General features: G+C 49.7%; 1 protein-coding gene across 4 annotated transcripts; it reads left to right on the plus strand.

Moving 5' to 3' along the window:
- The first annotated feature begins 145 nt into the window (after positions 1-145).
- Positions 146-9,143, plus strand: COG8 (component of oligomeric golgi complex 8). 4 transcript variants are annotated; one of them, XM_054710714.1, is made up of 6 exons: positions 146-554; positions 1,705-1,912; positions 2,872-3,699; positions 5,463-5,631; positions 6,354-6,572; positions 8,430-9,143. In XM_054710714.1, the coding sequence occupies exons 1-6, from the start codon at positions 166-168 to the stop codon at positions 8,585-8,587; spliced, it is 1,971 nt and encodes a 656-aa protein (XP_054566689.1). In that variant the 5' UTR covers positions 146-165; the 3' UTR covers positions 8,588-9,143. The 4 variants fall into 4 exon arrangements, with proteins under 4 accessions (XP_054566689.1, XP_054566686.1, XP_054566687.1 ...); XM_054710711.1 differs by lacking the exon at positions 8,430-9,143 and having other exon boundaries at positions 6,354-6,848; XM_054710712.1 differs by lacking the exons at positions 5,463-5,631; positions 8,430-9,143 and having other exon boundaries at positions 6,354-6,554.
- The last annotated feature ends 2,835 nt before the right edge of the window (positions 9,144-11,978 follow it).

Consider the following 11,978-nt stretch of genomic DNA (forward strand, 5'->3'; position numbering starts at 1 on the left):
CTCTCCCTGGCAACCCCAAAGCCCGCTTCCCATTGGTTCCCCACGCCAGCGCCGCCGAATCAGAAACCATCGAGACGGAAAGTGCACCTCCGTGGCTTCCGGTCCTAGACTCGGAGTCAGCGCCCTCTCTGGGCCGGAAGGGGAAGTGACGCCGCTGCCGGGAAGATGGCGACGATGGAGGCAATCCCGTCCTCCGCTACGGCTTCCGCCACGGCCACCGCGGCGGCTCTCGGGGAGGTGGAGGATGAAGGGCTCCTGGCGTCGCTGTTCCGGGATCGCTTCCCGGAGGCCCAGTGGCGGGAACGGCCCGACGTGGGTCGCTACCTCCGGGAGCTGAGCGGCTCCGGGCTGGAGCGGCTGCGGCGCGAGCCCGAGCGCCTGGCGGAGGAGCGCGCCCAGCTGCTGCAGCAAACGCGCGACTTGGCCTTCGCCAACTACAAGACCTTCATCCGCGGCGCCGAGTGCACCGAGCGCATCCACCGCCTGTTTGGCGACGTGGAGGCGTCGGTCGGCCGCCTGCTCGACCGCTTGCCCAGCTTCCAGCAGAGCTGCAGGTGCGGTGGGCCGGTGCCAAAGGGGCTTTTAAACAGCTGCGGTAGTGACATTGACCATGGTGGAGAGAGCACACACTTTACGTAGCGCTTACCATGTCCCAGGCTCTCCGAGCACTTTATTAATCCATTTAAAATTCACAACAGTCTCCGAGGTAGGTACTGTTTTTCCCTTTTTATGTATGAGGAAGTTGAGACACGGAGAGGTTAGTGATTGTCCAAGGGCCCAGCTATTACGTTTACTAGTCAAAATTGGAACCCAGCAGCACGTCCCTCCCTCAGAGGGTTGTGTGAGCAATAAACAGAGAATCCATGCAAAGCAGTAAGAGTTGGGCCTGACATACTTAACTATCAACAATTGGCAGCTTACTAGATAAGCATATTTATGTAAATATACATAAACACACATATAGACACAACGCATACAACAACTTGGACCAGAAGTCTTCTGCTCCAAAACTTTTATTGATAGGAAACTGACAAGGAAATCCTACCATTTGGGGTTGGCAAAAATTATTTTTTTTAAAAATTCCTTCTTTTTGAGTCATATTCTGCTTCCTTAGACCCTCAATCCATTATCCCTAGTTCTGCCTTCCAGCCTTTCATGATAAACGTTTTTAAGTGTTCTTTTGAATCTTTGGCTAATTGACAATAGCTTTTGTACCCTTCTACCCACCCCAGAATAGATAGGGGACTTCATGAAACAGATCTCTGCCATTATTGCAGAAGAAATGGAAACTGGTGGGAACCAAGGTTAACCATAGCTAGGAATAGACTGAGCTGTTATTAAAGGAACATTTAGTCTGAGTCAGGTTCTGTGTTAAATACTTTACACACATCATCTTATTTAATCCTTACATCCTTAATTATTATTATTTTACCAATGAGGAAACAGGAAAGCCTAACTACCTTACCACAGCTAGTTAAGTGGCAGATCTGGGTTCAGATCTTTACCATTTGCTAGTTGTGTGATCTTGGACAAGTTGCTTAACCCGAGATTAAAGTTTCTTCAAGGGTACTTACCTCATAATTTGGTTTGAAGATTAGATCAAACCAGCCAGCCTAGTGCCCAGTTCACCGTAAATGCTGACTAATTGCAATTAAGGTTTGGGTGCGGAGCAGTGAGCAACCAACCTTCTCCTGATTGTACTAGGAACTTTGTGAAAGAGGCTGAGGAGATCAGCTCCAGCCGCCGGATGAACACCCTGACTCTAAACCGGCACACAGAAATCCTGGAAATCTTAGAGATTCCTCAGCTCATGGACACCTGTGTCCGAAACAGCTACTATGAAGAGGCCCTGGAGCTTGCAGCCTACGTTCGCCGACTGGAGAAGAAATACTCCTCCATCCCTGTCATCCAGGTAGCCAGCCTCCCCAGAGGGGACTCAAACTGATGTTCTTGTAACCAGTAATTCTGTGGTCATCACTGAACCTTGAGGCAGAAACTCTTTATATGTTTCACATCAGTTGCTGCCAGCCAGGCTTGAACATAAACATACATCCACTCATTTACTCAACTGAGAAATGGGAATCTGTGTGCCAGGCACTCGCCGACCTAGGTGCTGGGTATGCAGTGTGAACAAAGCAAACAAGGCCCTGGCTCTCGTGAGTGTAAGCTGATAGTTGGCAAATGAACAATATGATCCGTTCAGATAGTGATTGTCTAGAGAAAACCCAGGGAATGGGATGGAAGGAGACCAGGGTGAGTTACTCTAGGGAGAGTGGTCAGGAAAGGCTCTTCTGGAGAGAGAACATGTAAGCTCAGACCCAGACGATAAAAAGGACCCAGCCACGCGTAGATGTGAGGAGAGAGAGCAAACCAGAAAGTGGAAAGAACAAGTACAGCAGGCTGAGGAGGGAAGTTGGAGTGTTAAAAAATACAAAGACAGCCCAGCCAGCGGGGCTCAGTGGTTGAGCGTTGACTTATGAACCAGGAGGTCACAGTTCGATTCCTGGTCAGAACACATGCCCAGGTTTCGGGCTTGGTCCCTGGTTGGGGGCATCTAAGAGACAGCCAACTGATTGATGATTCTCTCTCATCATTGATATTTCTGTTTCTCCCTCTCCCTCTCTGAAATCAATAAAAATTTATTTAAAAAAGAAATACAAAGACAGCCAGTGGGACTGGACTGCAGTGAGCAAGGGGAGAGCATGAGGAAGCAGGTGAGGTAGGAGAAGCAGGGCCATGGTGACCCAATATGTGTCAGTTTTAGGAAATCTACTTCATACGTTAGGAAAACGGGGAATATCCAGGGTTAGTGGGATGGGTTCCAGGGAGTGTCTTTCCAAGCGTGGTGTGACTCACCCTCTGTATTGCCAGGGCATTGTGAACGAAGTGCGCCAGTCCATGCAGCTGATGCTGAGCCAGCTGATCCAGCAGCTGAGGACCAACATCCAGCTCCCTGCCTGCCTCCGTGTCATTGGCTTTCTGAGGCGCATGGACATCTTCACTGAGGCGGAGTTGAGGGTGAAGTTTCTTCAGGCCCGAGATGCTTGGCTCCGTTCCATCCTGACTGCCATCCCCAACGATGACCCCTATTTCCACATCACAAAAACCATCGAGGCCTGCCGTGTCCATCTGTTTGATATCATCACTCAGTACCGTGCAATCTTCTCAGACGAGGACCCACTGCTGTCCCCTGCCGTGGGCGAGCACACCGTGAATGAGAGTGCTATCTTCCATGGCTGGGTCCTGCAGAAAGTCTCTCAGTTCCTGCAGGTGCTGGAAACCGACCTGCACCGAGGGATAGGCGGCCGCCTGGACTCTCTGCTGGGCCAGTGCATGTACTTTGGGCTGTCCTTCAGCCGGGTGGGGGCTGATTTCCGGGGCCAGCTGGCTCCTGTTTTCCAGCAGGTAGCTATCAGCACTTTCCAGAAAGCAATTCAGGAAGCGGTGGAGAAGTTCCAAGATGAAATGAACTCCTACACCCTCATCTTGGCTCCAGCCATTTTGGGCAGCAGTAACCTGCCTGCTGCTGTGCCAGTGACTCAGCCAGGGACCCTGCAGCCGCCCATGGTGCTCTTAGACTTCCCACCCCTTGCCTGCTTCCTCAACAACATTCTGGTCGCCTTCAATGATCTGCGCCTTTGCTGCCCCATAGCCCTGGCGCAGGACGTGACGAGGGTCCTGGAGGACGCCCTTGCTAAGGTGAGCACATACAGAAGGCCAGACTTGGTAATAAACTAGTCCATATGACAGTGGTGAGTGCTGACTTAGAGAGGTTTAGTGTGGCTTTGGAGGTTTATAATGGCTGAGCAACTCTTAGCCAGTTAGTCACCCTTCGTGGAACCTGAAACAACCCATGAAGTGGTTACCCTATAGTAACGATTCCGTAATGTATTCGTTTTCTATTGCGAATAACGAACTCCCACACACATTTATCACCTCCCAGTTTCTGTGGAGCAGGTGGCCAGGCGCAGTATCAGTGGCTTTTTGACTCTTCAGGGCCAATGGAAGAGTATCTCCTGCACAAATCTCTTTTAGGGAAGTCATCAACCCTCTCTTAAAAGGCTCGTTTGATTAAATCAGGCCCACTTTTGATTAATTCAGTCACTTGATTAGGGTCTTTAATTACAACTGCAAAATCTTTCACCTTGGCCATATTCTTTTTCTTTTAATTGAATTTATTGGGGTGAGACTGGATAACAAAATTATACAGGCTTTAGGTGCACAATTCCACAACACATTATCTGTATGCTGTGTGTGTGCTCCACCGCAAGTTAAGACTCCTTCCATCACCATTCCCCTCCACCCCCCATACCCTGCTCTACCCACCTTAGCTGTTTGCGATTGGTTAGAAACAAGCCACAGATTCTGCCTGCAGCTAAGGGGAGGGGATTATACAAAGTGGATACAAGGGGATAGAAATGACACACAAACTTTCTTAGAATTCTGCCTAACACAAGTAATGCTATTACTACTGTAATATCCTAGTATGCCGCACTTTATTTAATTAATTTATTTTTTTTGAGAGAGAAACATCGATGTGAGAGAGAAACATCAATCAGTTGCCTCCTATACACGCCCGGCCAGGGATTGAACCCGAAACCTGGGTATATGCCCTGACTGGAATCAAGTCCTCCACCTTCCGGTATAAGGGATGACGATCCAACCTACTGAGCCACACCAGCTAGCACATTTAGAGTCAATGAAATTCAAATAATAGTAATTCGCTAATATTTATATAGCACTCACTCCCTGCCAAATAGCATTCATCATACTTTACACATATTAAGATTTGATCCTCAAAATTCTATGAGGTAGGTCCTGTCGTTGAGGAAACTTGAGGAAGGGAAGGAAAGGGAAGGGATGAGGAAACAGGCACAGAGGGTATGGAGGGCTTACCAGGTAAGTAATCAGTTGAAGTCACAGAACCAGTAAGTGGCATAGGTAGGACTTGAACCAGGGCATCTAGCACCAGAGTCTATTGATAATCCTGTTAGCATGACACCTGTCTGTAATGCTGGGTAGGCTGCTCTGTTCTTTGTATTTGGAACTTCTTCCCAGCTCCGTTTCCTTCTTCCTTTACAATTTCCTAGTGACCTAGCTTCCTGGCCTTACTCAGTAAAACCCTTTTATAATTTTTGCTTCATTTTCCTGAATCCAACATAGTTCTGGACAGTCTCCCATGGGAGTCAATAACCATGTATTCTCTTCCACTGGAACAAGCAACTATAATGAAACAAGTTGGGTCAGAACGACATCAGTGAAATGACAGAATTGTGAAAAGTGATCACAATTCTGAATTTAAACAAAATAGTACTATAATGTACTGTTTGGAACAGCTTCCTTCATGAAAACTTGAGGGCTGCACGTTTGTGCTTAGTTTCGTGCACTGCTGATAGTGACAGACTACTCTCTCAGACGGTGTGGTAGACGACTGAGTGACTGATGGTGCCTCTGTCTCCTAGGTAACCAAAGTAATCCTGGGCTTCCACCGTGCTGAGGAGGCTGCCTTCACCAATGGGGAGCGAGAGCTTTTCATCCAGTTCTGCACTGTCTTCCTGGAGGACCTCGTTCCTTATTTAAATCGCTGTCTCCAAGTCCTTTTTCCACCAGCTCAGATAGCACAGACATTAGGTAAGAGGAAGGAGAAAAGATTTTAAAAACTATTTGGTTGATCTTATTCACATACTAATTCATTCACCTATTTCTAAAATTCAGTGTATTTTAGTGAATGTACAGAAGTGTACAACCATTACCACCATTCAATTTTAGAACATTTCATCACCCCAAAAAGATCCCTCATGCCCAATGCAGTCATTCCCCAGTCCCACTCTTAGCCCCTGGCAACCACTAATATACTTTCTGATGCAACAGATTTGCCTTTCTGAACATTTTATATAAATGGAATCATACAATGTATGTATCTGGCTAAGTGGAAGAAGCTAATCACAAAAGAACCAGATATTGTATGATTTTCCAATTTGCCTTCACTTCCCTGTACCCACTCTCTCTGCCCCCGGGATGGTTGCAGGGGGTGGGGGAGGCAGAACTTCCCAAAGGGCAATGGGCCACTAATCACACCACTCGCCACTTTCCCCCAGCTTTTCTCTTGGGCCTGTCACAGGGAAGCCAGTGCTTGCTTACTGAGGTTCTCTTGACCCTTACTCCATCCGCCCTGCGCTGTGCTGTGCCGGATTACCTTCAAAGCCTGGCTTTACAGTATAGCTTCGTCTCCCATGTCACAAAATGGCTCACTATATTGAAATACGGTAATTGTGACAGTGACTTCATGTGACATATCAGTATTTACATTTATCAAATGTTTTTTCTTTTACTTTGCCTACCATCTGGGTCAGGCATTCCACCCACTCAGCTCTCCAAGTACGGAAACCTTGGGCATGTCAACATCAGCATCGTCCAGGAGCCTCTCGCCTTCATCCTGCCCAAGAAAGAGATGGTCTTCTGTCTAGATGAAAGGGAGCCAGTGCCAGAGCTCACGGCTCCAGCTCCAGCTCCAGCTCCAGCTCCAGCTCCAGCTCCAGCACCAGAACCGGAACTCCCAGCCGAGGAGTCAAGCCTCGAGCCCATCACTCCGGCCTTCCCTGAGGAGGGGCAAGAGCAGGTTGAATCAGGGGAGCCACTGCTAGCGGATGTGCCCAGTGAGAGCACTTAACGGGGTTCCCTGCTCCCAGAACCAGACGCAGCACCCAGGGCCTGGAGGCCTATTGCAGCGCCCGGCCGGACAGCCCCAGGGGAGAGGCACGCGCCAGAGAAAATGAAAGGGAGAACCTCTTAGTCACTCCTCTTATACTATAAGAAATGAAATAAAATAATAAAGCTGATTATCGCCACCGAGAAGCGGACAGCATTCTGTGGGCGGGAAGGCGCGCGGAAACTACGATTCCCAGCGTCCCTGGCGGCTGGAGGGCTTGGCTACGGAGGCCGGAGGGGGGAAAGCGTAAGGGCGGGCCGCTCTTCTGGAGCACACCATGGGCCGCCTGGGGGCCGGGCTGCTGCTGGGGTCGCTGCGGGCACGTTGCCTCGCGGGGCCAGCCCTGCCGTGGGGGGAGGAGCTGGCGGTCGGAGCCCGGGCTTGCAGTTCCACGTGCCCCCGGGATGGCCTCGAGGGACCGCCGCGCCGGCGCTCCTACTGGCGCTACCTGCGGCGTCTGGTGCTGGGAGCGCCCAAGCCGCCATACCCGCACGTGTGCCAGGTCGGAGACCCGGCGCTGCGGGCCGTTGCAGCCCCAGTAGAGCCGGCGCAGCTGGCGGGACCCGAGCTGCAGCGGCTGGTGCAGCGGCTGGTGCAGGTGATGCGGCACCGGCACTGCGTGGGCCTGAGCGCGCCGCAGCTCGGGGTGCCACTGCAGGTGCTGGCCCTGGAGTTCCCGGAGGCGCTCTTCCACGCCTGCGCGCCGCGCCTGCGCGAGGCCCGCCAGATGGAGCCCTTCCCCCTGCGCGTGTTCGTGAACCCCAGCCTGCGGGTGCTGGACAGCCGCCTGGTCACTTTCCCCGAGGGCTGCGAGAGCGTCGCCGGCTTCCTGGCCTGCGTGCCCCGCTTCCAGGCCGTGCAGATCTCAGGTGCGGGATGGCAGGGACCCTGGGGCGGCTGGGGAAGCGCTTGTGTCTCTTCTGCCTGTGGAAGCGGCGGCCTCGGATCCCAGTAAAGTTTCTGTAAAACTCCCAAGTGCAGACACGTTGATGGCTGATCAGCGGAACCTTCCGGGGTGAACAAAGGACGGGATCTGGGAATTGACGGGACTCAGGACTAACAGACTGGGGCACAGCCAGCTCAAGTGGAAGAGACGGGGGTGGGAGGTTAAGAGGGGCTTGTTAGGCTGGCCCGGTTCCGCTGTTTCCTCACAGCTGGCCCTCTGCTCTATGCCCTCGCCCACTCTGTCTATCACACACACTTCTGCCCCAAATTAGATCTGTCATGGTGGAGCGGGAGAAATGGGACCTCTTTTGCCCTGCCCAGCCCAGGGTGAAGGTGACACGCCATTCCCGGTCTGTCATACCAGGAATGTGGTTCTTTGCTGGGGTTGTGATGATTGTTCCTCCTGAGCAAGCCACTTGGCCCATGAGGGTCAGAAAGTCAGTGGTCTCCCTGATTTTATATCGCACCAAGCTAGTATACTTTTTGTTAGGAATTGAAAGCGAACAGCAATACTTCAGAAGTGGGAGGAGTGTTCAGGAGAGAAGCACCTTATTAGGAAGATCGTATAGTAAGCCCAGCAACCTAACTGAACTAAGTTGACTACTTGGTAATTGGCAGATTTGGGGCATCTTTTCTAGGCGGATAAGAGGTGCTGAGTTCCCTTCTGATGTTGCCTCTTGTAAACAGGAACATCCAGGGGCCAGGAAAGGTGGTAAGGAGGTTGAGAATGATGCAGTTCAGCATGTGCTCACCCAAACTGTAACTTCCTTTGCAGGGCTGGACCCCCGAGGAGAGCAGGTGGTGTGGCAGGCCAGTGGGTGGGCAGCACGCATCATCCAGCATGAGATGGACCACTTGCAGGGCTGCCTGTTCATTGACAAAATGGATAGCACGACATTTACAAACATCCGCTGGATGGAGGTGAATGACTAAACCTTTCCTGAGGATTCTGAAAACCAGGACACAAACACTTCAGCTTTGAGCCAGGCTTACGTGGCATTGACTTGGCTCCGACAGAAAACAATGGACTTCTGAAGCATGCCGAACGGAGTTGGAGGAAGATGTTAAAAATGATTGCGCCCTAGCTGGTTTGGCTCAATGGATAGAGCATCAGCGTGCGGATTGAAGGGTCCCAGGTTCAATTCCGGCCAAGGGCACATGCCTGGGTTGTGGGCTCGATCCCTAGTAGGGGGCATGCAGGAGGCAGCCGATCAATGATTCTCATCATTTATGTTTCTATCTTTCTCTCCCTCTCCCTTCCTCTCTAAAATCAATAAGATATTTTAAAAAAATGATTGCTCCAGGTTGAGCTATAAAATACTGCCTTTAACTTGAGAAGAAAACTAACTCCCCTAAAAGAATGGACATTTCCTGATAATTTTGTATGGAGGATGAGTGGGGCAATAACCACTCTCAGTAGACATGACTTCGTAAGACCTGTGCCATCTATTCTCAAAGCAAAGATTTGCTAATAAATGTAGTTCCAGAATATCTGAAAGCTGTGTTTAAAATGTAGATTAAGGCTGTGATTGACTTTATTTACCAAATTCTTATTTTACAAGGGATTTGTGTGTCTTACCTCAAGTCCTTTGCCCTGGACACCAGTGTGTTTGTGGAAGTAAACACAGGACAGAATGGCCCCAGTTCATGGAAATGTTTACTGAGAATCCTATATAATAAAACCCTAATATGCAAATCGACCAAACGGCAGAATGACCAGTTGCTATGACACACACTGACCACCAGGGGGCAGATGCTCAATGCAGAAGCTGCCCCCTGGTGGTCAATGCGCTCACATGGAGGAGCACCTGCTCAGCTGGAAGCCATGCTCACAGCTGGCGAGCGCAGCAGCAGCAGCAGTGGCAGGAGCCTTTCCCGTCTCCGCAGCAGCGCTAAGGACCCTTTGGGGGATGTCCCACTGCAAGAGGGCACAGGTTGGGCTGAGGGACCCCACCCCCCCAGTGCAGAATGTCGTGCACCGGGCCTCTAGTATTAGAATAAATGAGTACCCACACACATGAACACATTCAGAGTTTAGGTTCCCACTTTTGCCTTTCACCTTGAACAGACCTGGGGAGGATTTTTCTGCTGGGATTTCTTGGGCAGCTGGTACTTTGTACTTGGCTTGTTCTCTGGGGGAGGCCAATGAGCCTCTTCCCGTCACAATTTGAGTAGAAAGAACTTGCGCTTCCTGGTCACCACACTTATTTTGGAAAAATAAATTAGCATCACGATGACTGACCAGTGTTTAACCTTAAGATGTTGTCAGAGGTGAAGGAATTTGTTTCTTTAGGTTGACTTACCTCATTTTTATGTTGTTTTGCATCGTTAATACTCTTACCAAAGTCCTCAAAGTCCCAGTACCCATGCAGTAAGAAGTCCAGTAAGTTGTTTTAGAGAGAACGAATTTTAAACAGCAGTTAATCAAACGAACCCTCCTTACAGAACTCTCCTCTAAGCTTTTTCTAAACAGGCTGAGTCTGGGGGGGCGGGCCTATGAGGCCACGCAAAAGTGAACTAGCTCTCTGTGCATTAAACTCTGGAAGGAACAGGACTTAGCACTACCCCGAGGTGAAGTCAGGCACTCAGCCATTGGGGAAGTCTGTAGAAAGCTCTCATTAATATTGAAAACATGTGTCCTTAAAAAAACTAGAATTCACTGACCCCTTTTCCCTCAGACAATGTTCAGAGACTCCTGCAGGGTGGCCTCAGAACATTCTGGGCCCTGGCCAGGTAGCTCTATTGGTTAGAGTAACATCCTGATACTTCAAAGTTGCTGGTTCCATCTCTGGTCAGGGCACATACAAGAAGCAACCAATGAATGCATAAATAAGTGGAACAACAATTCAAAGCTTCTCTCTCCCCCTTCCTTTCTCTCAAATTAATTAAAAAAAAACACAACAGTCCAATGCCTCCTGACAGAGCTCTGAGGTTAACAGTCCTTAGTAAGGCCTCTGTAATGTAGATCTGTAGCATCTGACTTCAGCTCCCTGACGTGGAGGCCCAAGAGTAAATGACAGCTCAGAGTGGACCTTGGAGAAACCCTGAGACTATCTCTGTTGCTGACAATATATGAGATTTACTGTTGTGACCAAATCCACAGAGGAGGAAGGATTTGGTCTACTAGTTAAGACACTACAACCCAAGGGCAAATCCTTACATTCCCAATAAAGAAAATTTCTTGCACCTGAAGATGTATTAGCCACAAAAACCACACACACCAATTGGCATCTGGAGCTGAGTTTTAGAAATCAACTTCCACAGTGAAAGCCAATGAAGGCAGAAGGTTTAGAACAGAGTTCCAGGTAGGGAAGACGTGGATTTCAGAGGGAGCATTTAGGGGAGGAAGTTCCTCTGCACACATTCGCCATGATTAACAGAGACCGGGAGGCCACAGCATCAGTCTGAGTTAGTTCAGCCTCAGGGGGTGTCTGAAAGCTGTGACTACAGCTATGAGGATGAACCCTGTGACTTGTCTAGGTGTTCAAGCAGAGGAAATGAGGAAGCAGGTTTAAAAAGGGGGGGAGGGGGGCGCCAAGGACCTTCTGATTCAAGTAAAGATAATGGAGGTAGAGTAATAAAATACGAGTAAACACCAAGTTAAAATAAAACAGTACTGGCAGGGTGCTTATGCTGGCTTCTAGTCCAGCATTTACAAACATAATTGGTGGCTGAGGGCACATAACTAACCAAGAAGTATACATGTGGGAACTCCAGAGCAAGCGACAAAAATTCCAGTCACACACTGCCGAAACCGGTTTGGCTCAGTGGATAGAGCGTCGGCCTGCGGACTGAAGGGTCCCAGGTTCGATTCCGGTCAAGGGCATGTACCTTGGTTGCGGGCACGTCCCCAGTGGGAGGTGTGCAGGGGGCAGCTGATCGATGTTTCTCTATCATCGATGTTTCTAACTCTCCCTCTCTCTTCCTCTCTGTAATAAAATCAATAAAATATATTAAAAAAAATTTAAAAAAAAAAAATTCCAGTCACAGTTGCTGCGTAAGTGTCATCGGAGGTCAGGCCTGCTGGCGCTCCAGGTAACGAGGATAACCCATTAGCAATGGAGGGAGTGCCAAGCCTTCAAGAAACATAAAAATGCGGTAAGAAGGCTCAATTCAGCAGACACTTTAAGAAATTAGCTGGGGGGGGGGGGGGGAGGAGGGGAGAAAAAAGGAAAAAAAGAAATTAGCTGAATTCAGCAGACACTCCTAACCAGACCACAGGACCACCACAGCGCAAGGCTAACACGACCTAAGAGTTGGCCACATACTCAGTCTGGACCATTCGGGTTTGAAGACACCAGTGGGGTGGAGGGGGAACGAAGCA

The sequence above is a fragment of the Eptesicus fuscus genome, chromosome 21, assembly GCF_027574615.1.
Source record: "Eptesicus fuscus isolate TK198812 chromosome 21, DD_ASM_mEF_20220401, whole genome shotgun sequence".
NCBI lineage: Eukaryota > Metazoa > Chordata > Mammalia > Chiroptera > Vespertilionidae > Eptesicus > Eptesicus fuscus.

Excerpts from the sequence above, each read along its gene's own strand:
- COG8 (XM_054710714.1), top strand. The coding sequence starts at position 166 with ATGGCGACGATGGAGGCAATCCCGTCCTCCGCTACGGCTTCCGCCACG. Across the intron at positions 555-1,704 it reads AGCTTCCAGCAGAGCTGCAG|GAACTTTGTGAAAGAGGCTG; the intron begins GTGCGGTGGGCC and ends TGATTGTACTAG. Across the intron at positions 3,700-5,462 it reads TGGAGGACGCCCTTGCTAAG|GTAACCAAAGTAATCCTGGG; the intron begins GTGAGCACATAC and ends TCTGTCTCCTAG.